Source organism: Drosophila montana, unplaced genomic scaffold, assembly GCF_035044405.1.
Source record: "Drosophila montana isolate Dmon_TW-CO22-7 unplaced genomic scaffold, ASM3504440v1 contig_1853_1, whole genome shotgun sequence".
NCBI lineage: Eukaryota > Metazoa > Arthropoda > Insecta > Diptera > Drosophilidae > Drosophila > Drosophila montana.
In genome coordinates, this window is record NW_026996772.1 from 1088781 (window position 1) to 1108986 (window position 20206).

The 20206-nt window shown below is 39.4% G+C and overlaps 3 protein-coding genes across 6 annotated transcripts in view; 1 reads left to right on the top strand and 2 right to left on the bottom strand.

Moving 5' to 3' along the window:
• Positions 1-20206, bottom strand: part of rst (roughest) — a 227841-nt gene that overhangs the window by 182464 nt on the left and 25171 nt on the right. The window contains exon 2 of the mRNA XM_064700631.1: positions 5997-6051. The gene's annotated coding sequence lies outside the window, so the exon portion shown is untranslated. The remainder of the gene's footprint in view (positions 1-5996; positions 6052-20206) is intronic.
• LOC135441154 (uncharacterized) lies at positions 7711-8624 on the top strand. 2 transcript variants are annotated; one of them, XM_064700648.1, is made up of 3 exons: positions 7711-7851; positions 7986-8122; positions 8184-8624. In XM_064700648.1, exons 1-3 carry the CDS (start codon positions 7842-7844, stop codon positions 8433-8435), a joined length of 399 nt encoding a protein of 132 aa, XP_064556718.1. In that variant the 5' UTR covers positions 7711-7841; the 3' UTR covers positions 8436-8624. The 2 variants fall into 2 exon arrangements, with proteins under 2 accessions (XP_064556718.1, XP_064556717.1); XM_064700647.1 differs by having other exon boundaries at positions 7733-7851; positions 7983-8122.
• Positions 12127-13441, bottom strand: LOC135441150 (uncharacterized). Of its 3 annotated transcripts, XR_010438414.1 has the most exons (4): positions 13280-13441; positions 12742-12884; positions 12329-12684; positions 12127-12270 (listed from the first exon to the last, which is right to left on the bottom strand). XR_010438414.1 is itself a non-coding variant. In XM_064700643.1 (3 exons), the coding sequence occupies exons 1-3, from the start codon at positions 13290-13292 to the stop codon at positions 12415-12417; spliced, it is 423 nt and encodes a 140-aa protein (XP_064556713.1). In that variant the 5' UTR covers positions 13293-13441; the 3' UTR covers positions 12296-12414. The 3 variants fall into 3 exon arrangements, 2 of the variants coding, with proteins under 2 accessions (XP_064556713.1, XP_064556712.1); XM_064700643.1 differs by lacking the exon at positions 12127-12270 and having other exon boundaries at positions 12296-12681; XM_064700642.1 differs by lacking the exon at positions 12127-12270 and having other exon boundaries at positions 12296-12684.

Sequence of the window (20206 nt, forward strand, 5' to 3'; positions counted from 1 at the left end):
TGCGAGTGATTGTTATATTTTGGTTATCTTTTATATTAATAGCATTTAAATTTATTTTTGTGAAGTGCTGGAAAGGTATTTTTGTAGTGTTGGAAAATAGTTCAAATACTACAGTTTGTAGTTTTGATAAAAACTGCAAATTGTGTGTTGAGAAAGAGTGTCAATAGCGCGAGCTCGCTATATTTTACTTTTTAATTTATATTAATAACATTTAAATAAATTTTTTGCAGTGCTGAAAAGGAGTTCGAAAAGTCTGCCTAAAGCAAATGTTCGTTGTATTCTGTTTTCTGTTTTTAGAGTTAAGTTTTGTAGTGTTGGAAAAGAGTTCAAATTGTGCGTTGAAAAAGACTGCCTTTAACAAATAATCGTTACATTTCACTTTCACTTTTATATTCGTGATGAAGATTCTGAGATAATAAATATATATATCTCAGTTGCTTGATCGTGTTAATTGTTTTAGTTTTGGAAAATACGTTAAATAGTGTATTGGCAAAGACTGACATAAGCGAATATTCGTAATATTTTGCTTTCTCTTTGAGCTTAACGATGAAGAATAAAATCTCAGTAAATTGTTGTAATGTTGGATAAGCGTTAAAATAGTGTGTACAGCATATTTCACCGTATATCTTGGATAAATCCAATATTTGAGTTAAATCTAAGCTCGTGTCATTCGGGAATAAAAAATTTATTGCAACCTGTGATTAAAACACTTTTCGACGGATCTGTTGGGGCAATCAAAGTATCTCAATTTGGTTTCAGTGTTGAGATATGCTTTTACTCCTGTATTTTTTTGTCGATACCTAAGATCTTCTCGATCGATACAAAGCGTGCTGTGAGCTCGGTCAGCGTGACAAATTAGTTAGTGCCGGGATTGTTTTTTCGTTTTTTTTGTTTTGTTTTTCGAATGCACGCTAATGAATATGATTAGCATAATGAGATGTGCGGGGCGAAAGGAGAAGATCGATGCAAGCAGCAGGCTGGAGGCTCTGCAGCTGCCAGCTGTTGCTCAGTCTTCGCGTTGACTTTTGTTGTTTTTTGTTTTTAATGACGGCCCCCTGCCCGCAGTCCTGCACTTACACGTTATCATAAACGTAATAAAAGACCGCATATGCTCCACTGCCAGGTGGGTTGGGGTAGCGCGGGGAAGCTGTGAAGGCAGCCGGCGGCGAACATAGCGAAATGAGCTCATATATTAACACGCACCCCCCTCCACCAACTGTCCCGAAACTCCGAATGTAAGACCCATTCCCCGAGCAGCCAACACGTAACCACAACATCATCAAGAGGACACACACCCCCAATTAAACTAAGCATTCCACCCCATCTCCCCAAAGAAAAACAACAACAGCCACAACAATAAAAAGCCACAAAAACTGTCACCAGGCACCATGTTTGACAGATGGACTGGCTCCAGCTCCAGCAGCAGCTCAGCTGGATGGATAGCTGAAGTGAATGGAGCTCATCTAATTTCTGATATCTGTTCTCGTTGACGAGTCGACATTGAACAGCCCGGCATCCTAGCATCCCGGCATCTGGACATACTCGTTGCCAGGTCTGGATCCCATCTGGTTCAGTTTTTGGAATCAGATATGTGAGCCATGCTGTTGACCACATTGACCACAATTGGAATGCAATTCTAATGTGTGTGCCTGGTGAAACATTAAAGACCAACCAACCAAAAAGGAGACAACAATACGGAGTCAATCCACAGACCACAAATTGAATGAGCCAAACGGAAAGTGCTTACAATATTGTCAAATTTATAGAATCTGAGCAATACACATACAGACTCTGATTCTTAACCGGAAATGCCTAGCATTATATAAAGTCTAATTATGGGCACATAGAGATCCGGCCAAGGCCTTGATTTTGTGAACAGGAAATGTCATAAAGCTTAACCCCGACATTTAATTCTTTTCGTTTTTCATATTTGCTTGGCATATGATCGCATCATAAAATTTTATATTTAGACTCCAAATATGCTCTAAATCTTAGAGTCAAGGAAGTGAGCATTAAAATAAGATCATAAAACATAAGTTTGATGGGTTTTTAATCGTGTATGAATGGAAACGGTTATGAAATGATTTTTAATTGCGGATATAATACGGCGGATGATTTAAACTTTGACACATAAGAAGAAGTTAAGGAAAATTGTTCGAAATATATGCTATATAGATTGTTTAAATTAGTTGTCAATTGTTTATTATTATTATAATATTTCATTTAAATTTAGTTTAGACTAAACAGTTCACTAAACACATTTGTCATTATTATAATTCTTTATAATGCACATTATTTTAATATATATTAGACATATTGCAGCTCTATTTATCTTCTCTAGAAGCCCAAGTTCCTCCCTGAAAACTGAAACACCCCTTGGTTTAATGTTTCTCCTCCTAGAATTCTCTTCTAAAATGTTCTATCTATAACATATATACATACATACATGTATATAATGATAAACCACCTGATCTGTGTTCCAAAAAGTATTTAGAAGATCCCTTAAATCATATTGTGCCCACTGTCGTAAATATCGTCGAATTCACCCTATAAGAATATTGGGCAAAACTTCAATTTTCTGTCGATCAATTTTAAACTTATTTTCAAAGCTCTACATAAAAATCAATTGATAGGCTTTTTAACAATTTTGGCAGATCTAGCGAGAAAAATGTTAAATCTTATTGAATTAAAAAGACCTCGAATGGGCAAAATAAAATAGTTGCGACTTAAACTTTGGACTGTGCATAAAGGCATAAGGCGATGACTTTCCCAGTTGATCTGGAGAAATTTGAATGCACGTTTTCAAAAATGTGACAGGCAGCTTACAAATCATTTTACCTTTGTGGCAGTCTCATCGAGTTGATAAAACACAATCGACTTGATGATATAATCGATAAATTAGAACTAAACTTTGAACAGGTAAGAAACAAGATCAGTGCTCGGATCCCGTCAAAATTGTGCAATCATTTAAATTATAATAAGACCTTTTTGTAATAAATAAGATATGCAAGTGAAGTAAGTCTTGGGCTAATAATAGATATTTAACCACTGTATGCGAATGCAAGTAATAAAGATAAAGAACGCAAGCAACAACAAGAACAAACGGGTCTCAGCCGCGGAGAGCAGATAACAGCAGATGGGTAAATCAGGCGGGACGAAGGGCAAGAGTGTGTTGTCTGTTAATCGACTACAGCTGCATACGAGCACAGCAAAAGGCAAAAGCGCAAAAGGGCAACAAAAAGCTAAGACAAACGAGAGGAACGTAAGAGAAACTTACCAACAACAACAACTATTGCGATGCGATTGAAAGATGAGCACAAACACGCGAAACTATGTATGCGAAATCAAAAATTAATAAACTTAACTGTAACAGAAAAAACGATTTGCACAAAAACAGATTTATTTTAATTTTAAGTAATAATTTAGATTTAAACGTCGATTGCTTTTACTTCTTCTTACTTTTACTCTTACTCTTCTTTGAGTGCATATACATACATATGTTTGTATGTAGGTATGTTTGTACATATGTGTGTATGTATACATACATATATGTATGCATGCATATATCCAAAGTGTTTCTATGAGCAAATGTAGATATGAATTTAGCTATATATATATGTACTATGTAAGAATAGATATGAATGCCTATGTGTATGTATGTATGTATGTATGCTTTTATGCATTTATGAAAGTATGTATGTATGTATTTTTGCATGCTTGTATATTTGAACGTAATAATGTGAGCATCCAAATGTGTATGTACGCATACATATGCATGCATGCATCCAATGCGTGTGTGAATATTGTGATTTTTTTGGGTAAGTACATATGTACATATGTGTGTATGTTATAAATCAAAGTATATTTCATATAATGTACTCTGGGCTTTTGCATAACTTTGGGGACCGTATCGGAGACAACAGCAGACACACATGGAGATCAACTGGATTCCGTCTCTAATGACAGCTTACATGAGCTGACTCAATGGATCAAAGAAGAGAGTCCTGCGCGCCCAATTTGCGGCGACTGGGAGTTTTGCTTGGGGCAGAGTTGGGGGCGCAACATGTACATATGTATGTATGTATGTATGTATGTATGTATGTATATAGTATGTAAATGGGTCTCAGGGCAATCGGGCGTGTAAGAGCCTTGATTTTGGATGGTGTAGTCAAAAGCAGCTGTTCTTGCGGATAATAACTGGGAAATATTCCATATCGAAATTTGTAGCGCCTTTTATCGTTGGCAACTTTGAAAAGTTAGTCACTTGGCTGGCACAGTGGCACGCCCACCAATTTCAACGCCCACTGTGCCGGTGCTTTCACGTAATTTTTCATAAACATAAAAGTTGCCGCTACGTGTAGCTGCCGGCGGTGGGTGGTGCTTCGGTGGGTGGTTCTGGGTGATGCTGGTTGGTCGCCTATGGGTTTTGCATGTGGCAGGAGAAACCACAGACTGTGGCCCTCCTGCATATTGTATTTGTATTTTGTGATTTTAATGCGGCATTTTGTGGCAAGCTGTGTGTGTGGTGTGTGTGGGTGTATCGTTACCTCTCTCTCTCTCTCTCCCACTCTCTCTCTCTGTCTCTGTTAGCTCTCGACATTAGCAGCGAACGCAAAAACATTTTATGACATAATTTTGTTGTTGTTTTTGAAAAAGGTGAACGGCTTTTTTCTCTCAAGCCCGCACACACACACACATACACACATACACAGAGAGAGAGGCAGCATCCACACGAAGACAATCCACACATATGACTACTGCGAACTCTGCCATCAATGACCCAGCAGCAACAGTAGCTGCCCGCCCCCGCGAACGCCTCCAATTTGCATACTCGCACTAACAAGGTAAGGTAAGAGCCCCGACTCGGTTCTGCCGCCTTTCGGCTCATATGGCGCATTGTGCGTTCCACAGTGAATTGTAATTACAGCAATGTATGTAACCTAATGACACGCCCCGTGCGCCCATGCCCATGAAACGAAGCAACATGTTCCCATTCCGCGTGCCACACACGCTTCGCGCTCCGCGCTCCTATTTCCCCATTTGCCCCTTATGAGTAAGTGGCAAATGTTGTAGATGAAAGCACAAAAAACAAAAACAAAAGCCTAGCAATAGGTGGGCGGATGGCGCGGGGGCGGGTGCCGAGTTGTAGCATTGTCATCTTTGGGCGTAGCGACGATTACATGCTCTAAAACAACACTTTCCTATCTATAAGTCGTATTTAAATAAAATATTTTTTGTGCTCGAAATAAGTTTTCTTTTCTCATGTTAAGAACTTTCTACTTAAAATAAACATTTTATTCCTGATTCCTCAAATACTTGATTTACGACCAAATATAAATCGAAATGTGCTTCAGATTTTAAGCATATGTCAAGTTAAGAATTTTGTGCTTAAAATAAAATTTGTGTGCTTGATTGTAGGCACAATTTAAGCTAAGAATTTGATGCTTAAATAAAAAGATAATACTTGATTTACGAACATATATAGAACGAATTGTGCTTAAAATCTTAAGCATATATCAAGTTAAGAATTTTGTTCATAAAATAAAAATTTTGTTCTTGATTAACGAGCATTTCTATTGTCTGTTATTGTGCTTAAGATCTTAAGTATTTTTCGACTCAATTTAAAAAACCTTATTTATTCTATCACTTTTTGCCCTTCTTCATATGTATTTAATTAATTTTATTATTTAATTCAATCTTTATCTTTTCTTTAAGTTAATTTTTGATTTTTAAATAAAGTTATCAAAACATTATTTTTAATTGTATTTAATATTTATATTATCTTAGTCGAAAATCATATAAAAACCAAAGAGTTCACAGTAGGCTAAACATTTCAACCCATCAAATTTGTTTAGGTCTAATTGAACTAAAGACTCACTAGTTCAAAGCTAAACTTAAGATTTAAGAGTCTTTTTTTTTAAAGAACTTTTAATTTTTTAAGTGCTAATAGACATAAACTATTGAGCTTTTAATACATACAATCAAAAATAGCATACCTTTTTGGTGGTTCCGTTCAGAGCACTATTCCAAACTAGTTCCGACTTAATGAACCTGTAAAAAAGAATCAGTAAGAATATTTACCATATGAATTTGTTGTAAATAATTTAGCTGATAAAAATATGTCTTTATTCAGAAAATAAAAATACTTGAAAGCCAGTCGCAAAAGGCGGCTGGTTCACAAGGCGGTATCCAAGCGGATGGGCGTGCCAAGATAGCCGCATCAACTAGTTAGTTAATATCTGGAAATAATTAAATGAAACACAAGAAGATGTTTGATAATTAAAAAACCCAAAATTAGTTTAGATGGGCGCTCATCTTGTTAATAAAGACTATGACTGGCATTAATAAACGCATCATTATATGCGCGCACGCACACACACTCATTAAAAGCTCCAAGTGCGTAGAGACGCGTGTGTGTGTGTGTGTGTGCATGTGTGTGTTTGTGTTTGTGTGTGTTTATTTGTGTTATTGTGCGTGGGCGTGAAAAACGCCTCTCAGCCGCGCCAATTCCAGGTGTAATATTTCAGTGTGTGCGGTTCTGTGTGTGTGTGTGTGTGTGTGTGCAAATTTATATTTGTGCTTAGCTTAGTGGCTGGCAGGCAACAACAACAACAACAAGTTGAGGCGGCAGCAGCAGCAGCAGCAGCAGCCAGGCAAGTTGGCAACTGATGCCGCTTGGCTGCTGCAATAAATAGCTGAGTCGAGTTATGGCGGCCGCCTGGCGTGGCACGTGGCAGGAGGCAGGCGGCAGGCGGCAGGAGCGGCAGCTGTGGCACAAGCACAGCCAGTGGGTGTATTATCTTTGGAATTTATTACCAACAAATGTTATTTCTAGAACGTTAGACACACTTGCAGCCGGAGTCGGAGTCGGCGTCGGCAGGCGCCGGCGTCTCATCAACGCCTTCATTAGGCACCAAGTGGCTTAGCGAGAGAGAGAAAGAGAGAGAGAGAGAGAGAGAGCACAATGCCCAACTAGCCCCACACGGCCCCAACCAAACACCAAAAACTCAGCGCAGAAAAACATCATTAAATTTACGAGACTTGCTTGTGCTGGAGCACAATACAAAGCCAGCTGACTCTCAAGGAGCTGCTCGATAACAGCCTACGAACAGGACACCAACAGATGTTGGAGGCCAATGCGATTAGATGTTACTTTAGGCACGTTCCCAAAACAGACAAGACAAACCACAAAGTGAAGCCAAAAATGATAGAGAAAGTTTATAATGCAATTTAACCTACTGCACAACTACTAATTGCCTATTATGATAATTATGTAACAAAATATTTAATGCATTAATAGAAGCAACTCCGATGTCATTAGTTATATTGTGTGGGAAGATCTTGTTAGATAAGCTGTTTAAGCGGCACAGTCTTCTAGAGAAGATGCTGGTTCAAATCCTTTTAATCATATATCCTAGAATGCTAATTATACTATAAACAATAATGATAAAAATACTGAAAAAATTAATAAATATTAGCTATACATCTATTGTGATCTATTTGCTTCTTTACAAACTAGTTTCTCTCTCTTATAGTCGCATTCGCTCTGGGTTGCACATATATCAAGGGCAAAGATATTTCATTTTCGGCATCTCAAATATTCTACTTATTCCACGAAAGTTAAAGTTCTCTAGACTTAAATTGAGTGCAACAATTTACCAACGGAAATGCTGTCAAGCTGTCAAAAACGACCTAACTATAGACTGGAGTCGAAATTCTCATTCGGACTAGTTCACTAGTCCTGAACATATCGTATAATCACGTAAATAATATATATTTTATATAAATATAAAAATATCACAAATTTGCTTAAGCAAAACACTAGGTAAAAAAGTCCAAAGATGTCCACAGGTAAGTGTAGTTAATCGAAAAGGAAAGGTGTGTGGATAGAGAAGGGCCTTAGATGACAGTGATATTAAAAGGATTATTGAAATTTGTACTTCGATATTCCCTGCTTCTAATCATATTCCCCAAAAATTAAGCAGATGACACAGATGAAGATGAATTGACTTATGTTAACTATGATACGGCTAGATCTCTGCCTGGCATAGCTAAACGCCCATCGGCCTACTCAACCCTAAAGACGCTGAGGGAGAAAAGAGAAAAGAAATATAAGAAAAAAGTGAATAGCCAACGATTAGCTCCACACTAATTTATGCCTGTTTAAAGCAATTTTAACTTAGGATAAGTCGAAGAAAGCACTAAAGGTCACCGTGGCCACACAGACCGAAAAATATATGGAAATATTATGGCTGGAGGAGTTGATAACCAATTCGAGCAGGGAGAAGAATGCATTGAGTCCCAAGTGCGAGTACGATAGCTTTGTGTCCGAGCAGCTATCATCGATATTGTTCTCCCTATCGGTTGCCTGCGGATTTCTGATCGATTTCGACGCATTGCTGGGCATTGTCGAGTTCTTCAACCTGAGAATGTAATCACAAAATTGTAGTTCTGATTCGTTTTTTTTTTTTAGTTCGGCTTTTTGTGTGTTCAAAACGCGCGAGTGCGGCGAGCAAGATACGTACATATTCGATTTTAATGACCCGACCCATAAAGTTCAGCTCATTTGATTTCATGTCAATTGTCTTGCAAAATGATCGAAATAAATATAAAACGCAAGTAAAGGAATTGAAATGCAAATAAAGTTTTATTAACTTGCGCCCGAGCTGTGGTCTGCACGAGTTTCCCGGTTAACAGTTCTCCGACTTTGCCAGGCTGCAGAGGAGCCTCTCACTCCCCCACTCACTCGCTCCCCATCCCCCACTCCACTGAAGAGGAGCAGGCGGTGGATGGGTGGTGGGCTGTGCGTTTAGGGTGCGTTAAATGTTAACACGAAACACGAAGCGAAGCGCAAAGTTTCGTGCCCAACGGAAAGCCATTAAGGCGAAGGCGTCATAAAAAATGTTTAATTCATTTAATGAATTTTCATTAAGACAACTGTAACCACAATAACTGAGCAGATAAAAACAAATATGTGTGTGCATATACTCATAACAAGTTAAAGCCAACTGACGTTCGATGAGTCGCCAAAAGATTGCGGCATACATAATGCAGCAGCATTTGGTCAGACCGGTTAAATATGTGCCAATGCCATAAAAGATCGCTAAGCGATTGTTTTCAGCATTATCGATATTTTCATGGCATTATATAATGTCTTTAAAACTCATATAATAAAGTTTCTATGAATAAACTAGTAAAATAAAACCCGAACGACTTGATTTTATGACTGCGAACGATTTAAAAACCCCCCAACTAAAATACCGTAGCTATCGATATCGACGGTGGAAACAATCGATAGTGCCTACCAATGTAAAGATAATTCTTAATACACCCTAACATTGCTTCTACAGCATATCGATAATATCGACAGTGACAACTTAACTATCGGTATTATCGATATCGATTCCATCATATAGAGAATGTATAATAGCCCTTACCTTAAGTTTTGCAACCTATGTATAATATCGACAGTGAAAACTAAACTATCGTTTTAATGGATATCGACCGTCAACACTATCGATACATCTTAACAATTCAACGAGAATAATAATACAACTCCCCTTGGCTCCTGCGACTAATCGATATTATCGACAATGACAACTTAACTATCCTTATTATCAATATAAACCTTCAAAACTATCGATAGTTCCCTACCGTTTTTTATTCTTATGACTTATCGATAGTATCGATAGTTACAACATTCGATTTTTAATGCCTTTAAATGTTGCCAATTTGGTAAATTTTGGAGTACAACGGATAAATGACATATTAGCTCGCTGGAATAGCAATCAAAGCTATCGATAGTGCCAACTATCGCCACCTATCGTGTGGAGTCGTTTCGTAGCGCTTGTCTACAGATGTGTACAGACGCCAAAGCAAGCACTTAACAGATTCGAGCTCCCAACGTCAACGCTTTTATCGCTTCCACTTAAAAAGTCGCGCCCTTCTCGGTGCTTCTCATTGCCAGCGTTCCCCTCGTTCGTATGAATACTTTAAATAGATTCCTCTTGCCTGGCTACGAGGGGTTAGCATTTGGATTCATTTGAATTGCAACGCTGCATTGCAGCAGAAATCGCCGCCCCCAACGAGTTTCCGGCCTAGAATGCTGCGGATTGGCACGCGCCGTTTCTCGTTGTTGTTGTTGTTGTTGTTATTATTATTATTTTATTTTTTATTATATCTTACTTTATGGCATTAAATATATTCATATTTTTTAGTGGCGCATTTACCAGTGGAATTCACTTGAAGTGCAGCTCGCTCAATTTCCTGGAACAATTTGCTGTACGTTGCCCATTAAGAGTGGAGCCGTGGGGTGAGAATAAGAGAACCTTAGGATGTCCGAACGTCAGGAGTTCGGCTTATGGTGACGACTCTCGAGGGCTGGGCTGACAAATATTGACGCCACAATTCAAATGCTTGACAAAAAGGCAAAAAAAAAAAAATAGTGGAAAAATTATAAAGAAAAAGCTAAATGTCCAGGCCAAGGCAAATAGTCGCAACGCAAAGTGTGCAACAGTAAACTGAGAGAGCGGAACGGCAAAAAGGAAAAGCAAAGTAGGAAATTATGATATCATCTTTATGACGCCATTATGGTTTTAGCACGTGTGTGTTTGCGTGAGTTTGTGAGTGTGTGTGTGTGTGTGTGGGTGTGTGTGTGTGCGTCTCACCCTTCAGTCTATATGCTATCACTAACAAGCCCCAGCCATCTGCCCCGCTGCGTCTATAACCCAAGGCTGTCATGGCGAACTGTTGTAAATGTCAAAGACCGGAAAAGGCAACACACACACACACACACACACCAAGCTAGAGAAGAATGCAACAGTTTTGAGAGGCAACATGTCAACAACTGTCCTCAGTGTGTCCATGTCAATGTCTGTGAGAGTGAAGTTCTAAAATCTGGAAATCATCGTTTAAGCTCTCGCATAAAGTGTGGCCAGTGCATTTAACTAGAGCTGGGTATGTGTCGTGCTTTTTCAACGTGACACGACGGGCCGCTTTCTATTCTATTCTACGGAAACCTAAGCAAACACGCAGAGCCCGGGCTTTCAAGTAAAGAGGGAGAAATATCAGGGAGAAATACCAAATCAAATCGAGTCGATAGTTTCAGCTAAGAACTTTTAGCACGACTTTATCGTGTTTAACAAATAAGAACGCAATCCTCTGTAGCCCTTAGCTACTATAATACTTTTGTATTGTATTCTTCTTCTCATTTTCAGCCCAATATAAGTTCCATTAAGCTAATGCTTAGATGCATTCAATATTGGCAGTTTAATGTTGAATAAAATCGATGCTTATTGTCCGATCTTCATGAAGATCATAAATATGACAAACAAATGTATACATAACCCAAATCACAAGGCTCTAATATTTAAAAACGAGTATTTTCTCAATTTTGGACAAAATTGGGGGAACTATCCAAAAACAGAATTATTCCTAGGCTATGCATACAATACGAAGGCCAACATATCAAATTTCATGCCCGAGTTATGCTTAAGAAACCAATGCCCAATTTCGATTCTTATCGATATTATGGATATACGTCAAGATATCGAATAGAAATGATAAAACCTTGTTGTGGTAAATAGCAGAATATATATGTATGTTTAAAATTGTAAGTCTCTAGCTCCATTAGTTGACAAGATCGACGCGTTCATACAAACGGATATGCAGACAGACAGTCAGACAGTCAGTCAGACAGACAGACAGACAGACAGACATGACTAGATCGGATTAACTATTGATGTTGATCAAGAATATACTATAATATACTACGTATACTATACGAGAGTCTACATAGCAAGTTTGGTGTATCTAGCTCTGATCCATTAAAACCTACATATATCTCAAAATCGATATTTATCGGTATTATGAATGGGAGTATATTGAAGAAAATGAAAATCTGGTTCTGCGTTGGCTATGGGAGACAATATATTTTAAATTTCGCGCTCATTCAGGCGGGCCGACAGACAAGGACATGGCTACATCGAGAATATATATATATATATATACACTTCACGGGGTCGCACGTGACTTCCTCTGCCTGTTAAATAAATTTGTCATTTTCAATGGGTCGGATATAAAAATAGAATCTTTGAGAGACAAATAAAAGCAAATGAACATTCGACATAAATTATGAAAAGCGAATAATTGTAAATTTTCTTTTCCCGACCGTGTTTAGCTGGACAGTGCTTTGTTAAAGTTTTTTCGTGCGTGTTCGTGCTCTTCGTGCCTTAAGAAGCCGGCCCGCGTACATCTCTACTATATATGTATCTGTCCATCAGAGTCTATAAGCAACTCGCATAGCTCAATACATTTATTATGGACTTACATCGAACACAGACCAGTTGATATTATGCCAACAAATATTTGTTGAGGCAAACGATTTGTGGACTCATTGGAGAAACAAAAACTGAACTAAAATTTCGACAATTTCTTGCACTTTTCGCAAATGCTCAAGAGCACATCCAAATTCAATACGATGACAGCGACAACCAGAACCAAATAGAATGTGGTACGAATATGCCTTCCAGTAAAATAATCGTACCAGATGCAGCCGCAGACACGACTCCGCGGCACCATCGGACGCAGTGAGCCCATCAATTCGTGCATCCAGAGCATTACAATCGAGCTGTCCGTCTGCGTGGACATGTTGACCATTTCTGATTCCATCTCCAAATTCTCCTGCTAAGTGGGGCATTAGGTTTTTAGCTTCCATGCGATTCGGTCGGGCAGCGAACTTACGGCTAGCTGCATGCGTCTAGCTTTCTTCTCTTTGTTCTGCTTTAGCAATTGCAGGGATGTGAAACCATGTGGTCGTCTAGCTATGCCCGGCATAGATCTAGTTGTCTCTTGCCTGGCCGTGCCCCCGGTATACGCATCGTTGTCTGCGGGGGAGGCAGAAAACAGGTGAAACCCGAGAGAAAGCCCAACATTTTTAAACTTTCTATTAGAGATATAAGGGCTTGGAGTCAGATACAAACATAGAAAATTTCACAGAGAATTTGACAGAATGTATCTATATATCTATATAATACAGTGTTTCAATAGAGAATGTCAAGATTACCTGAGAACAAAAGCTATCGGCTATATGACATAGTGATCCGATCCGTTCGATTTCGATAAAGATGCTGATCGAAACAAAAAGTCGGAACTGTCAGAAATTTGCGACTAGCTGACATACAGACGGACAGACTATATCAGCCCAGCTTAGTGGCTACTGATCGAGAATATATAAACTTAATATCATATTATTTCTCGCCTTACAGTGGCTTACGCTTACCCGAGTACATCATTTGGCTTCTTTAGTCTGTGAATATGAATTTATAAAATAAATGCTTTGCTTTTGGCTCAAGACAATTTTACGGAATAGATATATGTGAATACTTTTCTATAGTTGGCGATTTGTATTCAACTAGAGAAGTTGGTCGACTGAGGCTCAATGTTCGTCACAGTTTGGAAAGTTATTTCCATGGCTTGACAACAATTACGAAACAACTTGATAGAAAGATAAATGAGTATATGCACTGATCGACTAGGTGTATGCTCTATAAACAGCGCTAGGTAGTCCATCGTATGATATAATAATTTTTAAACTTTCTTTTCAAGTTTTACATAATTTAATTTAAGTTTTCCTTACCTATTCATAAATCTTCTCGCCATACAGCCCATAAAAAAAGCTGGAGCGAATGCCTAAGAATATGCTGCACTTATGTTGTCCATTGATACATTCTAAATATTCAGCTCTGGCCTGAGCTGCTGTTTAGCATAAGACTATTTGTGAGGAAATTAAAATTTGATGAATTATTTATATGGCCCATCATGACATATGCAGGAAAAGCCGAGGAGCAAAGAAAGGCAAAGATTTTCGTTAAAACTGATATGAATAAGCGATTGCAATTAGTTTAATTTCGAACTGTAATAGCTCCTAATGTCTGAAAACCCATTTGTGCTGCACACATGAAACATAATTAAATCATATGCAGAGTAGTCGCCGGGTTGAAGTGTAGTCACAGCTGGCAACCCTGTCGACGCCATTTGGCTGAGGAAATGGGTTGAATGCGGTGCAGGAAAACTGTAGGAAAATGGGTTTGCAGCAGCTCGCACACGCAAATGAATCGAAATGCAACTGAAATATTGAGATTGGCATTTGTTGCAAGTTGAAAGTCGACGGCAGTTGTTGCCGATGCGGGGGCAGGGGGCACTTAGTCGCTATCTGTTGGCCCGGCGAACTTCTCAATCTTGGGCAGAGCAAATCAAATTAACGCTCTTTCGGAAAATGTGAAAAACTGTGCTTCTCTCAATTAATAATAAATATAAAATAACAACAACACGCTTGACAATGCACTTGATCTATAGAAATTGTCAAGAAATTGTCCAAGAATTTGTACTATATATTTATGTATATATATAGAGTATTTATCAGTCTACCATATCATGCCTTGGCTTCCTTAAGTTCTTGATAACTCTTTAAGTTGTTGCATTGCTTTCAGCTGCGGTTGTTCTTTATTCATTTGTATATTGTTTTCACAGTAGATCAAGTATCATCGAATTTTGAACCTATTTTGACTCATTAATTCTTATAAAATAAGGAACATTCCTGGTAGCGTAGCTGTCTTAAACTACTTTACTCTTTCACTATCTCAACTGCAATATGCATAAGACGCCTGTAAACATTAATTAAACTTTGTGAAAATCGCATAGAGAGGCGATATTTGACGCAGACAGCAGAAAAGCTGGTCACACTCACTATACAGATGCGACATTTAAGCTGAAGTCTGTGCTTTAAAAACTTTTTCCCGCAATTTCTGTTAACCAAATTTGTAATTCAAATGCCGTAAACTGAGCCACGCCCCTGGCAGCGTCGCGCGTATCTAATTAAACGTGAAAAGCCTTGACCTTTGAACCAAGTTAAAGATAAACAAAAAAGGCAAAAGAAAGCAGAAAACAAACAAAGTGGCGCCGCAGCCGCCAAATATTGAAGGGGCGGCAAATCGAAGACAGGAAGTGAAATATTTGCGTTGACAACGCTCGCACAATATGTTTTTACATGTGTTCGGGTCTGTTCAACTGTGTGGCACAACATAGCCGTGTGGCAGCCCCTACACCAAGTTCAGCTCAAGGGTTGGCGCTGGGACAAAGGGGTGGGGGGGCGGCTGGGGCGAGCGGAGGATGGGGTTAGGCATCGAGTTGTTGTTTCAAATGGCGTTATTGTTGCTGTTACAATTGTTCGTAAACGCAATTTCATTTGGCCTGCACACTGCGATGTTGCTAAAACTCACGATGATAATGATGATGATGATGTTGTGGATGATGTGGATGATGATGATAATATGGAAGACTCCCCCACTTGAATAGCACATACGAGTGCTGCAGCTGGAGTGTGAATCATTTCCGTTTGAATTTGGTTCATTGCATGATTTTCACATTAAACGCGAGTCGTGGCAGCAATGCCAAAGCAGGGAACGAGGTGTAGGTGTGAGTGTGGGGGGAATGCGGTGGCAGGGGCGGGGGCGGTATAGTTTACTCAGTCAGCTCCTTGGGCTGCTGACTCCTGGAGCTGCGCTTGGCTGACTGTCTGCTCGAGCCCTGGTCGCGCTCTTCTGCTTGATTGTGTTTTCCTTAACTTATTTTCAAGCGCAATTATTGACGTGTGCCCCTCCAATAATAATAACAATGACAGCAGCAGCAGCAGCAGCAGCAATAATAGCAAATGATGATAATGATGTTGCTGCTGCTGCTGCTGATGATGATGATGATGATGATGATGTTGCTGATGTTAAAGTTTTCTGTATTGATATTTTAGCTGTATTTCTTGGCGAAATGCTTTGCGCTCGAACGGCTTAAACAGCTTTATAATTGGCCTCGCACTGGCGGAAAAGGAAGCGCTCATCAAGTCCCTTAACAACAACATTTACACATACGCACACACACACAGGTACACACACACGCACACGCATGCACACCCTCACATGTCTATAATAACAGCATTTACTTATTATTCAAGCTGCGAGCAGAACTCGAAACTGAAACTGAAAATGGAATTGGAACTCGAACTGGAACTGGGCCGGGTTCGAAGTCGGCGTCACGGCCGAAGACGCAGCCGGGAATAGGAAGGGGCAAGGGAGCGGGCACGGGCACGGGCAGGGGAACGGGGACACGGGGACACGGGTGTCTAAATAAAAGTATCAACAACGAAACTCAATTTGAAACAAAAACAACAGCGACAAAAGCGAAATCGCGTTTTATACAAAGAATAAAAACAACAACAAAAACAAATGTAAATACAAATACAAATCTATATATATACATATGCACAAATACACAAATAAGTGCCACAACAGGCGCTAAAACATAAATACACAGAAAAAAAACAACAGCAGGAACTAAAATATTTAAAAATTTTCTATTGAAGTGCACGAAACAAACAAAAAATGAATAAACCACAATTTTCTTAAGCCGAAACTTGAATGCCCTGACATTCACAATCTATTTTAAAATAAAATAAAACAAAATAATAATAATTATGACGAAACTTTAACATCCGGTCCTAAATTAGGTATAAAAAAAAAAAAAAAAACAAACATATTAAATCAAATAACAATAATTATTCCCAGACTTCAAAAATTCAAATATATTAAAAAAAAAAAATAAAAATAAAACAATATTTTTTATGGCTAAAATTAAAATCTTACAAAAAAAATATACAAGAAATCCTCTGTTTTTATTTAAATTCTTTGTGCTGTTTTTGCTGTTATACTGTATATAATATAAATATATGTATATGAAATATACTCACTTGACTAACTTTTAAAAGAAAACTGCCTGGAAAATCGAAATACATAGGTAAAATTCGAAGACAGCACTAAAAATCAAGTGGCTATGCATACAATAATTTTAATTTCGACATACATAGCACTATAACTATATTATACATATGAATATAGTAACACGATTTTGCTAATTCCATATAACTGAAGATCCCGTTAATTATGCCTATAGCGACGAAATACCTCATTCCGCCACTTTATAGGTACCCTAAATGTTCAGATATATCAGCATTGTGACACCACATATCTGATACGAAAATCAACAAGACCCTCTGCTTAGGATGTGTAAAAAAACCTCTTAAAAAGAGAAATGAAAATGAACTGGGGAAATAACTCAAGAAAAAACGGAAGCGCAAAGCGTTTCCGATTAGTTCCCTTATTTTTCATTCTTTTCTTTTTTTGGGAAAGAATTTAGCCAGTTATTTAGCGTTTGTTACCGTGGGCTCAGGTGCGCCAAAAAGGTTAAACGAACAAATGTGCTGCTTTTTATTTGAAATTGTATTTTTTTTGTATTTTTTAGCTTCATTTAAATACCTTCAAATGGGCATAACTAACTATATTTCCCTCTTTCGCTCTGTCTGTCTCTCTCTCTCTCTCTATCTCTTTGTATATCTCCCCGATCCTACTTCCCACCAGACTTCTCGCAACCTTCTTTGCTTTCTTACTATTATTATTATTATTCTTAATGCGCTGCATTTGCTGAACGCTTTCGTCCCACTGTGCTCTCTGATCGTCAACGGCGCTTGTATCGTTGTCGGCTGTCAACGATGCTCGCAGGCCGCAGCCAGAACAACAAGATGAACAAGAACAAGAACAACAACTGCAGTAGCAGCGAACAACTGTAATCATAACACCGTTAAAGAGGCAGAACATAAACAAAAGCAGCAACAACAACAACGACAGCGCCGCATCGTAAAATACGCCCAAAAAAAAAAAAAAAACAATTAAATGCAGCGAACGCTTAAGAGGAGCAGCTGAACGACGTCCATATACCCTATTAAACACGTTGTAGCGTGTGTGTGTTTGTGTCTGTGTGTGCTGATAAAGCTTATGTAAAGCTGTAAAAAAAATAAGTATGTATTTCTTTTTGGGTTTTTTTTGCTTTTTCAAAACATTTTTCAACAATTTTCAATGATGTGAGGCAATAAAAGAAGTTTTGTTAATTTAAAAACTAATATACCCGCTTTCTAGGAAATAAATTCTTGCAGTCAACATCGTGCGTTCCACAATTTTGAAGTGCAGCAATTAGAGCACACGCTAACGATCTCGCTCTCATTACCCACCTCGACCCCTCCCCCTGGTCTATACTCGGCGCGCGCTCTTTCGCTCTCTTTTTTTCGTCGGATCGGTAGCGCCCACCCAACATTGAAAGAGGCACGTTTCACTGGAAGCAGCATTCGCTGGCGGCTTTACGCGCTTCCGCTAGCGACAGGGCGCGGAAACAGCCGCCACGCAACGTTGTCATCAATTGAAGGCCGAACGCCAATCTCTCAATCGCTCTCTCCCACTGTTGCATCCTGTCTCCCTCACTCCCACACTTGGCTGGCTTATCGTTTCGGCTCATTGGCATTTGAAGCGTCTCGTGTTTCCGTCTTCGTTTCTGTCTTCGTCTTCGTCTTCGTCAATGCTGCTGCTAAGTAAGTAATCCCAATCCCCTGTGCCCAATCTCTGGCAAAATGCACATAAATTCGTTTTTAGGCGCTGGACCGATCACACCAAGCACACACACACACACACACACACCGCAGACACAGACACGCACACGCACACGCACACGGCATGCACGTGTGTTGTGTGTTCTTGCCATTCTCTTGGTTTCATTCCCATTCATTCAATGCTTCATTGCTGTGGTAATTGCTTCCAAATGCTTAAATGCTTTTATTGTTGCTGCTGTTTGCTGTTGTTGTTGTTGTTGTTGTTGCCGCTGCCTCAATTTCAATCTGCGGCAGTTGCCTCGTCTGCCACTCAGTTTCAGTTTCTTTCAAGTTGTTGTTGTTGTTCCATGTCCAACATGTGTCGTCGTCATTGATTTGTCGTTGATGGGCGGCTCTTGTTGCTGCCAACGAAAAGGGAATGGGAAATGGGGAAATAGGGAATGCTGGCAAGATAGGCTGGGGATAGGCTGGGTATTGGGCATTTGGTAGGTGAGGCGTTTTGGGGGGGGGCGGCATGTGGCACGGTCGCTGCAACGACTACGTCCAAGAAAACTATTGACATTTGCCTGTCACAACGCCGCATCCGCCACACATATGCCGCATGGCAAGCCATTCATATCGAGTGGTGGATTGAGTGGGGAGTGGGGAGGGGGGAGGGGGAGGGGAGGTGCGACCCTCGTGATTTTTAGGGGGGCGTTGCTCGTAAATTTTGTTTGGGGGCCCCTCAAACAATTTGGGCATGAAAACAATTTGCACATGGAAGGCTGTGGGTAACAGACACGCATGAGGGGCAACTTGTAGCTGGCATAGAGGGTGAAGAGGGGCGGGGGAGGGGGGGGGGAGGTGTCTGAGGTAACTGAGATGTGCAGAGCTGGGCCAACTTGCATTCTGGGCCACTCGAAGCGTTTTAATTATGAGGCGGCAACTGTTTGCCGTTGTTATTGTTGTTTTGTTTTCTCTCTTTCTCATTGTTGTTGCTGCTGCTGCTGTTGTTGTTGTCAGCTTGTGCTTTCGTTCTTTGTTCTTCGCTGTTCGCTTCTTCTCTCTTTTTTTTTTTATTGTAATATCTTTGCTCTCAGCACATTGTGCCAATTTTTGCATGCGCATTTTATTCAAATTTTTAACCTCATTCACAATCAGTAAATTTGTTTAACAGCAACAATCTCAAGTTGCATTGTCAATAGTTCCTCGAACCGATTTGAGGGCGTCTCCATGTGCTGTGTCACGGTTGTGTGAATCAGTCACTTCCAGTTGAGAGAAACTCGCCGCGATCGTTCGCCTCGACTGTGACTGATCACAGGGAGTCACAGTCTAGACAGATGCCTGACAACTCTAGAGTATATTAATCACTGTGATATCCCAGTAAACTCTAGAGAGTACGATAAAGGTGAATCACTGTGATCACAGTAAGTGCTTATGATCACAATCAGTCACCGCCGTGAGATATATCACCATTTATAAAAGTGAAACACTTTGATCAGAGTAAGTACAAATGATCACAGGTTGTCACAGCCGTGGAAAAACTAGAGTCTACGGTCAATGTGAATCTAAGTATATCAGTGAATACAGCATATGAATCACTGAATCACTGATGGAATGATCACAGTAAGTGCGAACGATCACAGGAGCTCCAGAGTATATGATAAAATTGAATCCCTGTTCTAGTGATCACGGTAAGCACAAATGATCAAAGGGAACTCTAGAATATATGATAGGCACTCTCAT